The sequence below is a fragment of the Pteronotus mesoamericanus genome, unplaced genomic scaffold (genome assembly GCF_021234165.1).
Source record: "Pteronotus mesoamericanus isolate MK-2021 breed Mesoamerican mustached bat unplaced genomic scaffold, CSHL_Meso_final scaffold_705, whole genome shotgun sequence".
NCBI lineage: Eukaryota > Metazoa > Chordata > Mammalia > Chiroptera > Mormoopidae > Pteronotus > Pteronotus mesoamericanus.
The window spans coordinates 17,704,674-17,726,132 of record NW_026555326.1 but is presented as its reverse complement, the minus strand read 5'-3'; the positions used below and the strand labels follow the sequence as shown (position 1 = coordinate 17,726,132).

General features: G+C 45.9%; 1 protein-coding gene across 1 annotated transcript; it reads left to right on the top strand.

Moving 5' to 3' along the window:
* The first annotated feature begins 458 nt into the window (after positions 1-458).
* Positions 459-1,520, top strand: S100A8 (S100 calcium binding protein A8). The gene is made up of 3 exons (XM_054562917.1): positions 459-510; positions 1,014-1,176; positions 1,326-1,520. The coding sequence occupies exons 2-3, from the start codon at positions 1,036-1,038 to the stop codon at positions 1,449-1,451; spliced, it is 267 nt and encodes an 88-aa protein (XP_054418892.1). The 5' UTR covers positions 459-510; positions 1,014-1,035; the 3' UTR covers positions 1,452-1,520.
* Positions 1,521-21,459: the final 19,939 nt, after the last annotated feature.

Genomic DNA, 21,459 nt, shown 5'->3' with positions numbered 1-21,459 from the left:
TTTAGGGTCTTTGGACCCCCTCAGAGTCTGATGAAAGCCCCGGAGGAATGTACTTGTGCTCCCCGCTCCCTCTCACTGATGCATTCACTTCAGTTCCATTGAGAGATGCACAGAAAGGCCACCATGTATGGGATTAGCAACTGTAACTGTGGGGACTCAGAAGGGAGTGTCATGGTCACCAGCAGCCCTGAGAAGGAGCCCTTACCATGGCCTCTGTGGCTACTTCCTGGTTTCCCCTGTTGGGCGCTATTGCCAGGAAAAAGCCTTCCGCTTCCTCCACCCCGCCCCGCCCCCCTGCCCCGCCGCCCCGCCTTGGAAATGTTCATTCTGCTGTGATTGCCCCATTCACCTGGTTAGGAAACCTGAGGCTGTAGCAACCCTGGGAGGGATCTGCTGCCAAGGCCTTGGTGGCTGGCCAAGCCCAGTCGCTATAAAAGGGAGCTGCTGGTGCTCAGTCTGCATATTCTGTCAACTCTGTCAACTCTGTCAACACGGTTTCAGGAAGACCTGGTAAGTGGGACTGCCCTGGTGGGCCCCACACTTTGGGCTTCCCCAGGGGAGGGCTGGGCGCTCAGAAGCCTTCTCTGGGAGAGGGGAGAGAAAGCTCAGGGAGGCTTGGACCAAGGTCGAACCTCTGGAGGGGCGGGGGGGTGGGGGAGAGTGAGACAGGGACAAAGGAGGAGCTGGTCGATCCTCTAGCACTTTTGGGAGAGGGCACATTCATCCCCTAAGTTGGGTCCTTCTTGGGCAGAGGGTGAAGGCATGGAGAAAGTTGGCAGGCACTGTACGTGCATATGTGTACATGCGTGTGTGTACCTATTGTCTCCCACATTCCTATCCATATCATCCCACCCTTTCCCATCATAGCTCTAACCATCCTCTGGGTTTAGTTATTGGATGGGGCAAGCCAGGACAGAGCCATTACATGGGTTATGAACCTTCTGAATGTCCCCTTAGTCTACACTCAGCCGTGGGCAGAGGCACCATCCCCACCCATGTGCTCTCCCTTCCAGGTGAAGCATATCCTCAGGCACCATGCTGACGGAACTGGAGAGCGCCCTGAACAACTTCGTTGCCGTCTACCACAAGTACTCCCTGGCGAAAGGGAACGCCCACGCCCTCTACAGGGATGACTTGAAGAAATTGATGGAGACCGAGTGTCCTCAGTATTTGAAGGTGCGGATGGGCTGGGTGTGGTCTGGTTCTCTGCCTGGCTCTGATGGTATCCGAGGGTCACTGGTCCCTTTGCTGCCCCAGGTAAATGTCCTTTCTTTAGGTTTCACTGAGATCTTTACACTCTGCTTCTTTCTCCTCAATCTTGACAGAAAAAGAATGCAGATACCTGGTTCAAAGAGTTGGATATCAATACCGATAATGCAGTCAACTTCGAGGAATTCCTTGTACTGCTTATAAAGGTGGGCGTGGCGGCCCATGAAGAGAGCCACAAGTAGTGGCATGGCTGTTGGGCCCTGGGGCTTGGCCCCTGGACTTGTCCCTGAAGAATAATAAAGTGATTGATACCTCAAGCCCCTCTTGGTCTCTTGTTTTTCTGTTGTGGAATGAGGTTCCTGGGGGTGTAGGGAGGGTAGGAAAACCCATGGGAAAATGCCAAACCTCTGCTGTTCCCCACTCCCTATGTCTCATGAAGCTTCAGTGCTTCCAACTTGTCTGGTTTCCTCTCTGCATTCCCCCTCAACTATTTGAGTCTGTTCTAGCCCCAGCCCCAAGTCACGGCTTCTAGGACTTAAAGGATTCTAAAAAGGCCATGACACTGTAGCTGATGATCTTCCAAACTGGTGTAATGGAAACAGGGTGATATAAGACAAACTACTGTTCTCTAAACTGAATTTTAATTTCCAGCTAAATATCTTACATGAGACTCTTGGGAACCCTTAGGGAGATAACTGCATCCATGTGTATGTGTGTGTGTGTGTGTGTGTGTGTGTGTGTATGTATGTGTGTGTGTGTGGCAGAAAGACAGACAGACAGACAGACTGATCCTGAGTGCGGTGTGACTATAGGTGGATGTTTAGTAAGTAACACTAATAGTCCCCATTCCAGATTTTGGAAGCTTTCCTTCTCTCTTGACTTCCAAACTTCCTAGTCAATTAAATAATAAAGAAATGGGCAGACAGGCAAATATATTAATACAACTCAGCTCAAAGAACAGGTTACTCAAATGCTGCCCCGTGGGGCGGATGCTCTGGCAGTCAATGAACTATCTAAGGGCCTGGTAAATGGGAAGGTCGGGGCCCAGACACCAGGATGAGTTTCTTGCTGTGCTTTGGGAAATTTTCTGCTGTCCCTACTTGTGTGATGAGGCAGTAGTGTTGGTGATGGAGAAGAGTGTAGGGGGCTGTCATTAGAATCTCTAAACCAGGGTTTTTACCTTGGGTCTCTTATACCTCTCTCAATGGAACTGAAGTGAATGCATCAGTGAGAGGGAGCGGGGAGCACAAGTACATTCCTCCGGGGCTTTCATCAGACTCTGAGGGGGTCCAAAGACCCTAAAAGGTTAAGAACACTTGTGCTGCTGCTGGATTTTAGTGATGAAAGGTACAGCGATTCCACTATTGTTTTGTGGGTGGTTGGACTTTGCAGAGGCACGTTGAGAAGGGCCAGCCTCTCTCCTGCTGCCCACGCCTCTTTCCCCCTCTCCCGCACTGTGAAGCTGGGGGTACCCTGCGCGTGGGAGACAAAGGCTGGCTGGGGGGTCTGTCTGTGTGCAGGAGGCACTGAGCCTCTCCATAAGCACCCCAGGGACCCCTCAAGCCCTCTGGGATGGCTGTGTGCCTCCGACCCCAAGAGCCTGAGCTGAGGAGGAACCCTCTCTGTGGGGGTGGGATGGGGTGAGGTACTTTGGAGAAGCCAGAAGTGCTTCCTGCCCAAGCAGAGAGAAGAGGAGGTGGCCGACTCCCCAGGATTTCAGGAGGAACAAGCTGCTCCCTGACCCAACAAAATGTCACTCAGATTAACTGGCTTTTAATGCTGAAGATTATTCACTCCAGGGCACTGGGCATTTTATTGTACTTGTAGACTTTAATCTTATGACAATGTAAATGAGCAGGCAGAGGTAACAGCTTACACCCTTATTCACCAACCAAGGCTTTAATTACCAGCCAGCTTTATTTTTGGCTAACATGTTAGTGAAACCGGTTGGCAGCCAGTGAGAATTAAGCTTGGGACCTGAAATGAGATGAAGGGATGTAGTCACCAGACATGAAGCTGGGCTTCTGCTGGACAAGAAGGAAGATACAGGGACAAAATTGCTTCCTTCTTAGTTTTTCTGAAGGATTGTTTTATCTGTCTCCCAAAGCAAGAGCTTCCGTCTAAATCAGGAGCAGGGACGCACCCTCTGCTGTGCGGAAAGGGAGATCATGCAGGTCTGAGAGGCATCTTAAAGGCGAGATGGCCCAAATGTGGCCCCGTCAAAAAAAGATGAGAAGCGTTTACAGGGTTCATCTGGTGGCATCCCAGGCCTCACTCAGCCTTTAGGAAATGTAACGGGAGAGTACACTAAGGAGGAAGCAGCCTCTCTGTTATCCACGTTGGTGGTGGTGACGGCCAGAGGGGTGTGTGTCTGTGTGTAAGGCTGAGTGGGCCTGGGAGCAACATATGCCAGTGCCTTTGGTTCTCCTTGAAAATCCTCTGTTGGCCTTGCTGCTAATGGATTCTTCAGGGGAGATTTATCATGATCAATTCTGTCTGCCAACGAGTCTGCTGACTCTGAGGGTAGACCGTGGGGTAGGCGGCACAAAGGGCCCGCCAGAGTTTCCCTGTAAATGATGGGCACTGGTTGTCAAGAGTTGTGTTGACTTCGAGCTGTCAATGGTTGATACCCAAGCTCATGGTTGGGAAGGGAAGGTGACCCTGCTCGCACTGGCTACCTGGAGAAAGAGGAAATGAGGAGGCATCACTGGGAGGTCCAGGAAGGAGGTAGGCCTGGAGATTGTGGTTTACAAACAGAACTGGCCCATTACAGGAGCCACTGGGCGGAGCCAGACAGGCTTATAGCCCAGAGCAAGGTGATTTGGTTTCCTGTTTCCCCACCTACAAAAGAGGAAGAAGGCAGTGGGAAGTTGAGAAATAAGTTCAGCAGGAAACCACCTGCAATGCTGGGTCCACAAAGGAGACCTTGGCTCACCAGCTGAGGCAGGTCTGGCCACTGAGATTTCTGGGGCCTGTCAGGACGACCAGGCTGAAATCCTGCTTCTTCGCCCAGGTTCTCCACCCACGGTTCCTGACTTCATCCAGTTTCCTCGCAGCCATGACAAAAGTCCTAAAGAGGATGAAGAGGATCTGGAATTGGGCAACTGGTGTCTGTCAGCTGAACAAATGAGCACATTCCAAAGGAAAGGACTTCCCCATACATCCCTCTACCTGGGAGCCAGAATCATTCCATTGGGGCCCAGATACCAGCCCATCTTCTGGTCTCTTGACATGGGGAATTCAACCTAAATTCAAATGGGCTGAATGGGGTAGGGAAAGCTACAAACACTTACTGGGCTTCTGCTGGGTGTCAGTGTAAAAGGAAAATATTATCCCCAAACCTGGAAAAATATGGAATGGTGATTGCTTAAATCTTTGATCTCAAACTAGAGTCTGTTGGAATAGAAAGAAGTCCTGCTACTTGTTAATCTTCCAGTATTGGGAAATGTAAAAGTTTGGCATAGTATGTTCGATTAACAAATCCCAATGGATAAAGTCAGTTTATCTGCTTGATGGAACGATATGATCGTATAGCCTGGTGGGGATGGCAAACCCCTAACTGTTAGAGTTTTTATCATCCTGTTTAAAGTTAAAAGAGTCTTATATCTAACTAAAAGTCTTAATTAGGCATTCCTTTCCTGACTGTCTTTATATATTCTCAAATATTTTTCAAAACAGCTTTAAAAAACCTGCTGATTCTCTTATTAAAAAATTAAAATAAAAATTTTGATATGGGCCCACTAAATTTGTTGATAACTTTGCTTCTCAGCACTAGACTTTGTGAGAGTTTATCTCATTTATTTTTTGTAACAACCCTGAAAGAAGCCATTATTATTTCCATTTTGTATATGAGGAGATTCTGAGAGGTTAAGAACTTTGATTAAAATTTTCTGATCTGGCAAGTGGCAGCGGGAAAGTTAGGTCCCTAACTGTCTCCAGGCTAAAAACCCCAGTTAAGACATGACAGGAAAGCTCTCTCTTCCACCCTGTATGTGTGGAGGACCTGTGCTTTCTCTGTTGGCCTCTTGGTCCTTGCCTCCTGCATGGTCTCTGTCATCAAGGGGGATAAGACAAAGCACAGTAGGTACCAGGATGAACTTGTCTCTTGGGCCTCTCCCTGTCTAAGACTCACTAAGCATGGCTCAGGGCCTGAGCTATTGTGGGCTTGTTTTCTGGTGTGAGCAATCCTCTCGACAATAGAACAAGATGTTTGGCATTTTGATTTCTCTAACACCTGTTCTTGCAATAATAATTTCCCCTCCATTCTGCGCTGGGGAGCCTTTCTTCCAGCCTGAGGAGCTGTAGAAGTTTCCATGAAAACAATTCTCTGATTTGTAAAATCACAGTCTGTACTGGCTGCTAAGGCCAAGGCATAGACCTTTAGCAACACCTTCAAACGATCTGACCCGCCTCTTTCAGTGAACAGGAGCCCCCTCCTCTGTCTGCTGAATAGGCCTAATTAATAGTAGAAAATGGGGAGCTATCCTATCCTGCAGCCAAAGCCCATCCAGAGGCTCTTCCTCAGCCCAGCCCAGCAAGGGCTCTGTCCAGTTCAGCGTGCTTAGCATCTTTTGCCACTGCACATTTCCCCCTGTGCTTTCTAGAGCAAACTATGTAGCCTAAAGAGGATACTCTGGATTTCTTTCCTACTTTTGTCCTAGATCTTTCATGATAAGGCATATCTATTAAGACCTAACCGTAAATATCATATTTGATGAAGAGACATTAGACATTTCTCTTTCATGATAAGAAGACAAGGATGCTCCTATTATCACTTCTATTCAGTATTTGTATTGGAGGCCCTAGCCAGTGTCATGAGATAAGGACAAATAAATGGGAAGTAATGGGAGTTTTGGAGGCTCTGGCCATAGGAAGTAAATGAATGCCCTGCAGGACGCTCCCATTTCTGCATTTCACTAATTTCTTCCTGTGAATAACAGCTACCCTTGTAGACTTCTTAGAGAGGTGCCCCTGCCAAATTGGACTTAGTTCTTCCCATGAGGCCAGTAATGTCATTCCTGAAAAACACGCTTACTTGCTGCTATCTCTTAGTTTTCTCTGTGGGCTGAAGGGCCATTTCCTTAGCTGGTATCTGTATACCCAGGCTTGGACTATGGAAGGTGCTGCCATAGTCTCAGACTTGGAGACATCAGCTGCTCTGAGTCCTCTCCTCCAGGAAAAGGTTCAGAAATTTCATAATTCATAGTCCGAGGTATTCAAGCATGATTTCCCCTGCACTTCCCTTTTCTGATGCCTATTCTGGGTCTCACAGAGAGTTAACATTCCAACAAATTTTAAACAATGCTCTGTTTGCCTTCTCTTTCCTCCAGAATATTCTTCCAACCACTCTGTGCTGCCCGAGGGTTTGGAAGTATCCTGCAGGACTCCTTGAAGCCCTGTCCATCCCAGCACTGACACTGGATAGTCAACATCACATGCATCTCCGTAAACCAAACTTTAGACACAATTACAGCTACTGTCTCTAAGGCAGCTAGCTGCAGTTTCAGGGAATTAATTGATCTGTGAGGTAGATAGGAGTCTTCCAAGGAACCCCCAAATGCAATAGGTGTGATTTAGTTAATCAGTTACAGCCATGTGTCTTTATTTTCCCCAGTAGCTGCTCATGCTTGCACAGCCTCAGTTAGAAGGAAATCTGTTATCCTCTTATTGAACCAAGGGTCCCTCTAGGGATTAATTCTGCTCTCCTGAACTGGGGGACAGACAGCAGCCTCTTTTGCGGTTGCTTCTATTTGCTCTAAAAGCTGATATTGAGGCCAGTCTGCCCAATTCCGCAGATGATGCTTCTCCCTCCAGCTGCTGGGGGTCCTTTATGAAGCCAGGCCCAGAGCTCCCTGTGCTGGGAGACAAGTTCTGCTCTTCCGGGTTCCTGTCCTGATGGTCAGGGGTCTTTCCCCAGAGCTCATGGAAAGGCTGGGTGTGGGAGTTTCCCCCAGCACCTCTTACTGTCCCTATGGCTTCTTTGTCCCTGGTGTCGTCTTCCCTTTCCTCATGGTAGTTTGACTTCAAGAAACTTTTCTTGCGTATGGATCTCGGTGGGGTCAGTACATCTCTCTTACCTCATATCTCCAGGTGATTTCTTTCCCCCAAGTTGGCCAACAGCACTGCTGACTAGCCGTGCTTGGGGATCAGGGGCAAGCCTCTCAATACCGTTGCCCAACAGAGCATAACAGAACTGCTCCGCGATTGCTCTCTGCCTCGCTCTCCTGAACTTGACAGTTAGTTCTCTCACCACGACAATCATCCCCAGCTGGTCAAGCATCTGTATCTGCCCGTAGGGGGCCTTTGTTATAAACCCTCCTTGCCCCTTTTTAAAGTTTTACTGAGATGTGTAGCTCACATACCACATGATTCACCCATTTGAAGTGTTACGCTTTTAAGAGGATAGCCAATTCTTTTCAAAACCCATTCTGTGAGAGAAAGTGACTTATAAGAAAACAGTCCACTGGGAGAGGGGATTCTCCAGGAGCCCTGCCCCTGTGGGGGGACCCGAGTGAGGAGAATATCTCCTTCAGGGCAGTAATTGCTCTCCTTACTACGCAAAGCCCAGTGTCTTCCATTCACGGTGTTCTTGCTGAGCTCCCACTCATCTGGTGGAATCTCCACTGGGCCCAGCCACGCTGGCGGTGAGCAGCTCCTGTTTTAAGTGTTAAGCCAGTAGTGTGGTCATTTGGGCTTGGACACAGTGTGGGTGGGTCTCCAGGCCAAGCCTTCACCCACACCGTGTTCACTGGCAGGGTCAGGAGGTTCCCCAGTTCTGGGGCTCCCGTAGGTCAGGAAGGGGCAGCCCTTGTTCCCCACTGAGGAAGCCCTCTCTCTTCCTCTCCTCATCCTCTGCGGAAGGATGCTGGCTGGGGAAGCAGAGACCTCCACCGACTGCCTTTCGGCTGGCCATGAGGGAGTTGCTGGCTGCCTCTCCCTCCACCTGAGTTTTTGTCACCTTTCCCTAGTGTGGGGGGCAGGAGGAGGCCCTTGAATTAACTAAGCTGAATGAATCCTTGTGGGCCGAGGAGCTGCACACTCTCCTCTCTTGTGCACATTTGCTTCAGTCTGTGTAATAATAAAGGTAGGTTCACAGAATGGGCTCAGGTCACCAGGAAATGACCATCTCCCCAACAGGTAAAGTGAATAGATGGCTATTTTAATTTTTTCGAGGTCCTCGGAGCATGTCTCAGAGACGCCTTTACAGACCTTCAGACATTTAGAAGTTCCCACTGGACTGATGTTTTGAAGGAACTCAAAGTCCCAGCCTGGTGCCTGGGCCTGTGCAGGACCTTTAGCTGTTTTCTCAGATGAAGTGTGTGTCTTTCTCTCTTTCTTCTGGCTTAGAAAAGAGCCTTTTCCTCTGCTTCTGGAACCAGCCTCTGTGACTCCAGGGAGGCTGGATGTCCTCAGCGCCGAGCCCTCTGTGAAGGGCGGCCCTCCTGTGACCAGGCCTGGCCGAGCCCACTGCCTGCACCGCTGGCTCTGGCTCTTTCCCCAGGAGCTGCCTGGAGCACAGGACCTGGCAGCATTGGTCTCCTTCCCAAGTTTCTGGGAAACCTCACTGGGGCCACAGTGCTCTTCACAGCTCCAGCACACATTGTGGGGCCTCTGTTCTCACCACGGCTATGCAGGCTCTTCCTACCTGCAGCTCCTGAGGGCCCTGCTGGGCATCTCATGACCTCTTTCATTCCTTCTTTCTCAGATGTCTGCTACTTCCAATTGCCAGGCAAGTTCTAGTCCTCCCTGCAATGCCTGCTCGCCTGAGGCTGTAATGTCAACCCTTGTCAACCGGACTCTCTCTGGCACTTCACTGGTCCCGCCACCTGCCCTGGGAGTTGGCTCAGAACCGCAGGGTGACCTCGCTCCCAGTACCCTTGGACCCAGCGCTGTGGGCCAGCGCCTCCTTCGCCAGGAAGAGGTTCAGTGTGTTAAGAAATTCAGAGTGTGAGGCAGAGATGCTAAAAAATCATTCCTGAAGCACACCTGACTACTTGGCTAGCTTCTCTATGGGCTCTCAAAAAATTAAATAATAATAAAAAGATTTTATTTATTTATTTTTAGAGAGAGGGGAAGGGAGGAAGAAAGAAAGGGAGAGAAACATCAGTTGGTTGCCTTTCTCATGCCCCTAACCGAGGACAGGGCCAGCAACCCAGGCATGTGCTCTGACCGGGAATTGAACTGGTGACCTTTCGGTATGTGGGATGATGCCCAACTCACTGAGCCACACCAGTCAGAGCAAAGAATTTAAATTTTTTTAGCAAACAAAAACATTCTTTATTTTCCTTCTCTGCTTCCTGGAGTATTTTGTCAGCCACCTGGTACTGTTCAGGGACTAAAAACATTCTGTACACTCACAGATATTTGTTGTTTTATTTCATCTTATAATTAACATATGAGCTATATATAGTCTTGTGTATGTCTCAAAAAGATATTGAATATAATAGTAAAGGGAAGGAAAGAAAACCAAACAAAAACATAAGTGTCCTGCAGGAGTTATTCAAGGAGTCTCATCCCTCTTGACTGGATTCCTCAAAGGAAACGGTGACTGTTATTGTTCAATGGGTATGGAGTTTTGTTACACAAAATGAGGAGGTTCTAGAGATCTGCTGGTCAACATACTATAGTTAACAATATGGGATTGTGCACTTAAACATTTGTTAAGAGCGTAGATGTCATGTTAAGTGTTCTTACCACAAAAATCAAAAACAAAGGAACTGTAGGAAGCTGTGTTTATTATTGTGGTGATGGTATCACAGGTGCACACGTAAGTCCAAAGTCATCAAATTGTGCACATTAAGTATGTGCAGTTTTTTTGTATGTTAATTATACATTAATAAAGCTGTAAAAAAAAAATAGAGTTGTTTTCTCCTGAAATAGAAAAAGGAAGGAAATAGTGACTAGGACAACCTCTGCCACACCTGTCTTTCTAATAGGATTATAGCCGTGTCTAACATCAGTCAACATTTGTTCAACATTTGTTCTGGAGGAACAGAGTAGCTCATGATGCTAACTAAGCAAGCTGGATGGGGTTCAAAAATATAATTGTGACAGGACAAAATCCGTTTACAAGGATCTTATTTTCCCCAGCAGTTGCTCATGCTGCTGTTTCTCCTCTTGTGGTCTTCCCATCCCTGAATCATCCAAACATCCCAGAATCTTAGTGCATTTCTGGGAACTTTTCCACTTCTACAGGCCAACGGGGCAGGGAGCTGGGCTCTCACTCAGTTGTTCACCTAGAGCAGTTGCGTCTCATGGCTGCACTGTGTGGCCACGGAAGCCTGGAGGTGCAGTTTTGCTGTGCAGTTTTATGGACAACGTGTTTCAGGGGCTCAATGTAGAGGGGCCTGCGTCTATGTCCAGGCCTCAGGGGTGCCCCATGTGGGGCCCTGGGACTCTGCTTAGAGTCCATGTTGTCATGGTAACCAGGTTAATGAAGGATGCGGGGAGTCTGTGGTATTGAATGCAGATCCCCAGGCTAGATTTTAAAAAACCTTATTTCAGAAACTTGATATCCTCTTCCTACCTTGGCACTTTGGTGGTGATTATCCTTATTCGCCTTAGTAGTACTTTTTCACTGCCATGTTTGGGGATTGTGATGGGAAAGTTGGGGAAGGCACAGAGGGATTGGGGTCTTACTTCCTGAAAACTCTGAGATCCTTCTTGAAAATCCATCCAGGGACTGGCTTTGCACTTTGGAGAAACTTAGGGAGAGAACTCCCTCCCCGTAGCCTCCATCCCTGCCGTAGACAAAAAAGACCCCCAGCTGGCAGAAACTGAGGGAGGAGCTGGCCTGTCTTTGCTGAAAAAAAGAAGCTGCACCTTTGCTGCCCTGGCTCTCCCACTCCCCGCCCGCCCCCTCCTGTTTCACCAGACGCCTGTTGGGACTCTGTCTCCTCCCCAGACTGTGAGCTCACAGGGAGGGCAGGACAGTGTCTGTCCTGATCATGGTGGCTTCTCCTAGTGCCTGGCCAGCCAGTGACTAGAAGATGTGAAGGGCCGGGAGGAGTGTGCCAGGTGAAGGAGCGACGCTCCTGCTCTCCTTCGCCACTGCTCAGAGGCTATCGCCAACCAGAGGCTCTCTCCACGTCTCCAGGGATGGAATTCCTTTAGATCCAGAGTCTCCCATCCTTGAAAGTGATGTTATCCTCTTTTTCTCTCTCCTTGCTTACCTGAGAGTTCATTTCCCTCCTGGAGAGGGTAGCTTTAGGGCAGGTGCCTGTGTAAGGGCTCTGGGCTAATTTGTCTCTGGGCTAAATTAGTCTCTGGGCCAATTTGGGGGTTTAACCCACCTTGGTGGGCCACCGTCCTGCCCCCTCTGGTCATCCCGCTTCACCTTAAGCTCTTTGTGTGCCCCTCCCTGCTGCCAGGGTGTGACTAACAGAGTCACGAGGCAGCCATGAGTACTTTTTTGAGGGGTAACTATTAATTTTGATATAATTTCAATTTGAAATAATTTAGTTTGATAGAAAGATTTACAGAAAAGTTGCAGGTACAGTACAAGAAATTCCAATATACCTTCTACTCAGATTTACTAGCTTAACCCATTGCTTCTATGCATTAGAAAAATTTGAAGGTATCTTGAAATGCTTTTCAGGATATTTACATGATCACATTTTGTTCAATTCTCTTGAAGGTAAAGATCTGTCTTAAGAATATCCATTTAGCCCTGGCTGTTGTGACTCAGTGGATTGAATGCTGGTCTGCAAATCAAAGGGTCCCCGGTTTGATTCCCAGTCAGGGCACATGTCTGGGTTGCAGGACAGGTCCTCAGTTGGAGGCGTGCAACAGGCAACTGCATATGGATGTTTTTCTCCTTCTCTTTCTCCCTCCCTTCCCTCTCTCTAAAAATAAATGACTATTTAAAGAAGAATATCCACTTAAACATGATCGTCCCACAGAGGAGGGGGTGGTTGCTGGTTGAAGGTCATTGTGGGGATTTTTTACTTTGATCCCCCTGGTCCCCTTGGTCCCTGTTCAGGGTGTGTGTGGTGGGGTAGGAGGCAGCCAGTTGATGTTTCTCTCTCACGTCAATGTTTCCCTCCCTCTTTCTCCTTCAATTTCTCTCTCTATAAAAATAAATCTTTTATTCTTAAAAAAAATACACATGTATTTCTAGTTGTGACAGTGGATCTGTATCAATTTGGTTCAAAATTTATTTGAAAAGTTTCTCTTTTTTGAGAGAGGGGAAAGGAAGGAGAAAGAGAGGGAGAGAAACATTGATGTGATAGAGAAACATCGATTGGCTGCCTTCCATATGTGCCCCAACTGGGGCCTGAACCTGCAGCCCAGGCATGTGTCTTGACCAGGAATCAAACTGGTGACCTTTTGGTTTGTGGGACGACACCCAACCAACTGAGCCACACTGGCCAAGTGAAAAGTTTATTTCGTGTTGTGTAGTATGCTATTACTATATGTACATAGTGATTTCATATATATCAGTAATTTTAAAATAAAGTAATAGACTATTTTCAGAGGAAGTTTTGGGTTTACAGAAAAATTGCGCAAGAAGTAGAGTTTCTGTATACCCCGTTGGCCTTCCCTCTCCCAGTTCCCATGTTATTAACATCCTGCATTAGGGTGGTGCATTTGTTTCAGTTGATGAGCCAACATTAATACACTGTTATTAACTAGTCCACATTATGATTCACTTTTTGCATTGTACATCTATGGGTTTTGACAAATGCACAATGGCATGTATTCACCATTGTAGTATCACCTATCTCAAACCTTCAACAGGGAAGTGTCACATATTTTCATCCTCTTTGGCTGCCCTGAACGGTAACCTTTCTGCATAGTCCCAGCCTTGAGGCGTTCCTGTCAAGTGGGAGAGGCAGGACAGGTTCAGGTGACAGCCAGGAGGCCACAAGTCTCAGGAATCCCCTTGGAAGCCCCAAGGTCAGCAGCAGGACACTCACCATGGAGCAGGAGGGAGCATGGCCAGGACTTGGCCTTTCTCCTTGGGTCCAATCCAACCTTTTCACTGGGGTCCAGGTGGGAGGAGGGAGGAAGGTAAGGCAAGTGACATTATTCTACTGTGCCAGGCGTCTGCTGCATGTTGACTCTCTTGTCTCCCTGTAGGCCTTGCTGGGTGGCACAGGCACTGGGCTCGTGCTCAGAGGGGCGAAGGGAGCTTCCTCAGAGGAAAGACAGGCATGTAAGCCCCTCTACCACGTGATCATTGTCAGGACACAGAGGAGGAATGTCTCTTGGAGGAGACTCCCAGTGGCCAGTGACCTGGAAGGTTGGTTCTGGACTCACATACACACTAGCTGGTCTGAATGATCCATATCCATGCTGGGTGGGTAAGGGCAGAAGTAAAATATAACATTGAACTTTATTGTTTTTAAGCACTTCTTCACATATTCTTCTAGTTGAGCTTCACCACAACTCTGGGAACTAAATGAGGCCAGTGAGAGGACACACAAGTGAAGAAACAGGTTCACAGAAGTCAAGGACTTGCCCAAGAGCACAGAGCTGACTCCTCAGCCCAGCTTAAACAGAGCAGCCTTGCATAAGACCCCTTCCAGGGTGGAATCTAGGTTGCTAGTCTTGACCTGACCCCCACTCAGTATTCTCCACCTGGGTCCTGTGAGGTGAACTCTCTGTGTTATGATTTAGGAAGGCATCTGAACCCATCTGACCCCAAATTCCAAGAGGACAGCCCCGGAATTTGTGCTTCTTTGTCCCTGAGCCTAAGACAGTACTTTCCACTTAGGGTGGGGGTTGGGGGTGTATCAAGGAAAGAATTTTTTAAAGGCTAATCAGGAACTGATAGCATTACTATAGACTCCACCAAAAAACTACTCAATCTAATAAGTGAATTTGGCAAAGCAGCAGGATACAAAATCAATATTCAGAGGTTGAAGGCATTTTCGTACACCAACAATGAAATATCAGAAACAGAAATCAGGAAAAAAAATCTCATTTGCTATTGCATCAAGAAAAATAAAGTACCTAAGGATAAACCTAACCAAGTGAATAAAAGACCTATACTCAGAAAACTACACAATATGGAAGAAAGAAATTAAGGAAGACACAAATAAATGGAAGCATATACCATGTTCATGGATTGGAAGAATTAATATCATCAAAATGTCCATACTACCCAAAGCAATTTATAGACTCAACGTAATCTCTATTAAAATATCAATGAATATTTCACAGACATGGAACAAACATTTCAAAAATTTATATGGAACCATAAATGAACCTGAATAACTGCAGCAATTTTGAGAAAGAAGAACAAAAGAGGAGGGATCACAATACCTGATATCAAACAATATTACAAGTCCATGGTAATCAAAACAGTTTTGTACTGGCATAAGAATGGACACATACGTCAATGGAACAGAACAGAGAGCCCAGAAATAAACCCATGTCTCTATGGTCAATTAATATTCAACAAGGGGGGAAGAAATATAAAATGGAATAAAAATAGCCTCTTCAACAAATGGTGTTGGGAGGTCTGGACAGGTACATGCAAAAAAAAAAAATGAAACTTGACCACCAACTTAACACCATACACAAAAATAAACTCAAGATGGATAAAAGACTTAAATATAAGTCACAACATATTTAGTCCTAGAGGAGAACATAGGCAGGAAAATCTCTGATACTCCACGCAGCAATATTTTCACCGATATGTCCCCTAGAGCAAGGGACATAGAGGAAAGAATAAACAGATGGGACTTCATCAAAATAAAAATCTTCTGCACAGCTAAAGAAAACATCAGCAAAATGAAAAGGGAACCAAAAATATAGGAAAATATATTTGCCAATGATACCTTGGACAAGGCTTTGATCTCCAAAATATATAAACTCACACAACTCCACTCCAGGAAGACAAACAATCCAATTAAAAAATGGGCAGAGGCCCTGAACAGACACTTCTCCAAAGAGGACATACACAGGGCCCAGAGCCATATGAAAGGATATTCACCATCACTAGCCATCAGAGAGATGCGATTAAAATCACAGTGAGATACCACTTCACACCAGTCAGAATGGCCATCAAAAACAAATCAACAAACAGCAAGTGCTGGTGAGGCTGTGGAGAAAAGGGAACCCTAGTCTTCTGTTAGTGGGAATACAGACTGGTGCAGCTGCTGTGGAAGACAGTATGGAATGTCCTCAAAAAACTAAAAATGGAACTGCCTTTTGACCTGGCGATTCCACTGCCGGGATTATATCCTAAGAATCCTGAAACACCAATTCAAAAGAACCTATTTTCATAGCAGCACAATTTACAATAGCCAAGTGCTGGAAGCAACCTAAGTCCCCCTCAGTAAATGAGTGGATCAAAAAACTATGGTACATTTACACAATGGAATACCACGCAGCAGAAAGAAAGAAGGAGCTCTCCCACCCTTCGTGATAGCATGAATGGAACTGGAGAGCATTATGCTAAGTGAAATAATCCAGGAGGTGAAAGACAAATACCATATGATCTCACCTATAAGTGGAACCTAATCAACAGAACAAGCAAGCGAGCAAAATAGAACCGGAGACATAGAAATAAAGAACAAATTGACAGTAACCAGAGGGGAGGGGGGAGGCGATTGGGGGGGAAAGAAGGGGAAGGGTCATCAAGGAACAGATATAAAGGAGCCATGGACAAAGCCAAAGTGAGGAAGGATTGAGGGTCGGAGGTGGGGGTCGGTGAGGTGGAGGAAAGTGGTGGTAGTAAAATGGAGACAACTGTACCTGAACAACAATTAAAGAAAAAGAAAAAAAAAGGATAGCATTAGGAAAAAAACTGAAAGAAAAAAAATCAGGGTCTCATAAGAATGTCTGCATCTACCCAAAATTACGTTTTTTTACAAATTCATGAGCATATCTTATTACTATTTTTTATAACTAAAGAACTATTCTTCCTTTAGGGAAAAAAATCACAATGGCAAAGGTTTTGAAAACAGACAAATTAGGGTTTAGCACTTAGAAAAGTTACTTAGCCTCTCTAAAATCATTTTCTTCATCTGCAGAATGGGCATGCTATGAGCATTCTCCTCACAGGAGAATTAAGTGAAGGTTGTACAAAATAGTGTCTGGAATGTTATGAGTGCTCAATACATGCTCACTTTCAAAAACACATAGACTTTATTTTTTTAGAAGAGTTTTAGATTTCAGGCAAAAATTGAGAAGATAATATACACCTGCACACAGTTTTCTCTTTTATGAACATTCCACATGCATCTGGTACATTTGTTACAATTAATGAACTGCTCTTTAAAAATTTTTATTTATTTATTTATTTTTAGAGCAAGGGGAAGGGAGGGAGAGAGAAAGGGAGAGAAACATCAATGGATGAGACATACATTGATCAGTTGCCTCTCGCATGCTCTCAACTGGGGACCTGGCCCACAACCCAGGCATGTACCCTGACTGGGAATTGAACCAGTGACATTTCAGTTCACAAGCTGGTCCTCAATCCACTGAGCCATACCAGCCAGGGCTGAGCTGTTCTTGATAGATTATTATTAACTAAATTCCATACTTAATTCAGATTTATTTCATTTTAAACCAACATCCCTTTTCTGTTTCAGGATTATATGTTCACTTTGTTTTATTATCATTACTATTTTGGGGGTAATAGACACTCAGGAAATGCCTCTTTCAATCCTTCCTTTTCAGGCAGGAGTCATCTAGGCAGTGAAAGTTGCTCCCCTAACCTTTTATTAGGAAGTAGGGGACACAGCTAGGCCTGAAGGCCCGTCCTGCCCTAGAGCTGAGAAATGTGTGGAGCGCCTGTGTATGTGGGCAGGGAGTGGGGCTGGGGGTTTTGTTTCAGGTTGAGCAGGGGGTGTGATGGGTACGAACTGAGCTTCTATTGTTGTAGGGAAAACCACAGGTCTGAAGCTTCTATTGAACAACAGAGCACATACCAGTTGCCTGAAGACAGATGAATCAGAGAGGGTTCCTCACTCAAGGTCAAAGGTGAAGCCTGGAGTGCCTTATCAACACTTTCCTGCCTCAGTGTTCCTCACCAGTGAGAGCTCCACTCTTCTGTGCATTGACAGAAAAGTGTCCTTGCCTTGGCTGGGTCCACTCAGGGTCCTCAGGGTGGTGATTGCAGGTTGTTACTTTGCAGGCTTTTGGAAGCCAAAAGCTCCTCTGGGCTGACTGCATTAAAATTTTTTTTTGTAAAAAAAGATTATTTATTTATTTTTAGAGAAGGGGAAGGAAGGAAGAAAGAGGGGGAGAGAAATATCAATGTGTGGTTGCCTCTCTCATGCCCCCTGCTGGGGACCTGACCTGTAACCCAGGCATGTTCCTTGACTGGGAATTGATCCAGCAACCTTTTGGTTCGCAGGATGGCACTCAATCCACTGAGCCACACCAGCCAGGGCTATAAAAAACATTTTTTTAAAACTTAAGTTTTATTTTTCAATTACAGTTAACATACAATAATACATTAGTTTCAGGTGTACAATATAGTGATTAGACACATATAGCTTAGGAAGTAAAGGGCTGACTGCACTTTGGACCCAAGAGAACAGCAATGGTTGTACTAGGTAGACCCAGTCTCAGGACATAGGGATGGCACAGGTGGGTGGGCTGGTAAATATCTGTAAGGGACCTGTAGCCAAAGTACCGTTTGGGGAACTAGAACAGCTTGGGGAACCACAGAACTCTAGCTGAGCTTGAGTGAGGGACACCCTCTCAATTATGTACACCCCCCGGAAATATGGGGCTGCGGGACACTGTGGCAACTGAGGCTGATCTTTTAAACATGAGATGGTATTTTATGTCCTTCTACCCCCACCCCATCCACAAATGAGAAGTTCACCACGGATCAAACACAGAGCAGAGAGAAAACAAAGCAGATGCAGGGGGAAGTCCTTCCTTATTTAAACTTTCGATTCAGAAAGAGGAGAGAGGGGATGTGGATGCAGGAGGAGGAGCTGTCCTAGATTTGCTTTGTCCCCTGAAGATTAACATGAGATTGGGAAGATGGCTAAGCTGGAATCATCAACCTCTTCCACCAGTACTCAGTTCCGGTCGGGGATTTTGACAAAGGAACTTGCCGACAAGATCAAGGTAGATGATATCCGCCACGGTGAACATGCTCTCCCCTCCCCGCACATTGAGGGCAGTGGCAAGGACTGAAGGATGATGAAGGGATAAGGACTTGGGTGGGTTCAGCCCCAGTGTGGGCACCCAAGGAATTTTTCTCCCTGCTGTGGGACAAGGGCCGCACCTCCCTCTTTCATTGAACCCACTCTGTCACCTCAGCCTATACTCCCTTCCTCTCTCCGGGAAGGAGGGTCTGAGCTCACTGTGTCTGCTGTCCTCTTCCCTCAGAACACTAAAGGGCGAGCCACTGTTAACAAAATATTCTGAGAACTGGATGATGATCTAGACGGAGAGGTCACGTTTAGTGAATTTTTATCCTTGGTGGCCAGTGCGTGGGAGACTCCCCATGAGAATATCCACAAACACTAGGAAGCTCTGAGTGGCTTTTCCTCAGCAAGATCTGCGAGAAGAATTGAGAGGAAGTAAGTAAATATATTCTTGAAAAGTTCTTAACAGTGTCTGTGCACTTCTTTTCTTTCCACATCCATGGTTTCCAAACTTGATCACAACTCACCCCTGCTAGTCTGACAGGCCTCATTTATAGACCCCGGAGACTCCCTTCTCTGTTTGTTCATTTATTCACCACCTATTTATTAAATGTTCACTACTTATGCATTCATTCATTCATTCATTCCACAAATGTTCACCAAGCATCTATGATAGCCAGAAACCAAAGACACAAAGTTTTTGTCTTCTTGGGGCTTGCATTCTATTGGGGAGGGGATGGGAAATGAATAGACAAATAAAAATACATCTCATGATACATCAGAAGGTAATTATACGTGATATGAAGAAAGCTAAAGTAGGGAAGTAAGGTTGGCGGGGTGCTGGTTTAGAGAGGATGATCAAGGAATGCATGTGAGCAGAAATCTGAAAGACAGGAAGGAGAGCAGCCCACAGGTATCTGGGGGCCAAGAGCTCCTGGCAAAGAGAAGCTAAGGCCCCAAGGTGAACACATGCATGGCCCGCTCAAAGAACTGCACTGAAGGCAATGTACAGGTGCTGAGATGGGGTGAGGGAAGGTATGTATCTGAAGGGAAAGAGAGCAGGTCCTATATACAGAACATGGGGAGCACTCTGGACTTTATTTTAAATGGGCTCAGGAGCCATGGGGGGCTTTGAGCAAGGGAGAGGGACAATTTCACTTATGTTTCCAAAGGATCATCCTGGCTGCCTTTGGGGAGAAGAGATAGCAGGAGGCAGACAAGAGTGGAAGCAGGGAGACCAGCTAAGGAGGGACTCCTCGGAGTAGCACTGGCCAAGAGAAATATAATGGGACTACATTTGTATTGTCATTGTAAGTGTACTTGTAGCTATAATTTGAGGAAATTAATTTTAATAATATATTTTATAAGCCCCAATAGATCAAAACTAGTATCACTTAAATAATATCAAAATTATGATTATTTTGCATTCTTTCTTTTATTGTAAGCCTGACATCCAATGTGTGTTTTACACTTACAGCACAGCTCATAGTTGTGGTCACATTTCAAGTGGCCAACTGTCACATGTAGCTCATGGTGACTGCATTGGAAATGCAGCCCCAGATCATTGGAGAGAAGGAGGGCTGGACTAGGGTGGTGGTAATGGTGGTGGCAAGGGGTGGTCAGGCTCTTGGTAAATTTTGAAAGTAGGGTACATTTTGGAGGATTCCTCCAAAGATTTTTCCCCCTAAGACATTGAGCTAGTTGCTGAGGAAACAGAGATGGAAGACAAAGTCCTTGCCTGCAGATACTCAACTCCATTAGGGAAAACCTGGGGTAGCAGGAATCCCATACAGTGCCCTTTTTGTTTTGACATAGAGCAGCTGGCATCAGATTTATGTGAAACCACAAAAGACCCTGAAGAGCAAAAGCAATCCTGAGAAAAAAAGAATGAAGCTGGAGGTATCACAGTACTTGAATTAAAATCATACTACAGAGCTATGATAATCAAAACAGCATGGTGTTTTCAGAAGAACAGACACACAGACAAATGGAACAGAATTGAGAGCTCAGAGATAAATCCACATATATATGGGCAAATAATTTTTGACGAAGGAGCCAAAAACATACAATGGAGAAACAAAAGTCTCTTTAATTAAATGGTGCTGGGAAAATTGAAAAGCCATGTGCAAAAGAATGAGACTAGATTACAGTTTGTCCCCATGTACAAGAATTAATTCACAATAGATCAAAGACTTAAATATAAGATCTGAAAAAATAAATTACATAGAAGAAAATATAGATACTAAGACTTATGGACCTTGGTCATAGAGAACATGTTGGAGATAATATGTAGAAAGCTGGGAATCAGGATGGAGGCTAGGAAATTACTGGCCTTGACCCCCAAGGCCTGGGGTTGGAGGTGTGTTGGACCACATACCAGAGGGACTGCATCTGTGAGACTTGAACCTGAGGCAAAGCTGAGGCAGGAAGGAAGTGTGGAAAGTACAGCAGGAGCCTGTGGTGACCCCTTTGCTGGGGATGAGGCAGGGTGGAGAGGCTGAAGATCAGGGTGAAGTGGGATTGGCAGAGGACAAAGGAATTTGGACCCAGAGAAGGTGGTCTTGGAATAGCTCAAGCCCGGAAGGCTTCCATCACCAAGTGAGAATGGGGAGGCATTCTGGGAAAGCCCCCATTTGCTGAGTGACCTTGGGCAAATCACTTTGCCTATCTGCACCTCTGTTTTATTTATTTTTGAAGAATTCAAAGAAACTCAAGAACGTCCTTTGAGGAGTTTAGGCTAGATGAACACTCAGGTGTCACTCAATTTTAATGTTCTGAGATACTTCAATGGGATGAGGGAGAATTCAAATGGGATCTAGGGTAAGAAGGAGGTTATTCTTGGGACTAAAAGGGTAGCAGCCAAGAGTATGAGGACTAAAGTTAAATTTCTAATACTGAGTTAGCATTCCATAGATGTATAGGAGGTAATAGTTGTAGCTGGTCAGCTACCCTCTCTCTGCTGCAACCACAACAGATAAAGCTTATTTTAAACCACAGCAAAGACTGAGGTTATTTTTAGGGGTTATTTGTATAGTTAAAGTTGACCAGTATTACACAAGTAACCAAGGGCGCTTAGTTACAGTCTTTCTCTAAAGGCCTTTAAACCAGACCAAGCTGTTGTTCTGTAAACTGGAGTTCCTGCTTAACGCACTCACAGATATCTGTAACCGCTTCTGAGGGATATAGT

Bases quoted from the DNA above. Each gene is read 5' to 3' on its own strand.
- S100A8 (XM_054562917.1), top strand. From the start codon at position 1,036: ATGCTGACGGAACTGGAGAGCGCCCTGAACAACTTCGTTGCCGTCTAC. The intron at 1,177-1,325 runs GTGCGGATGGGC...CAATCTTGACAG, and splicing joins AGTGTCCTCAGTATTTGAAG to AAAAAGAATGCAGATACCTG.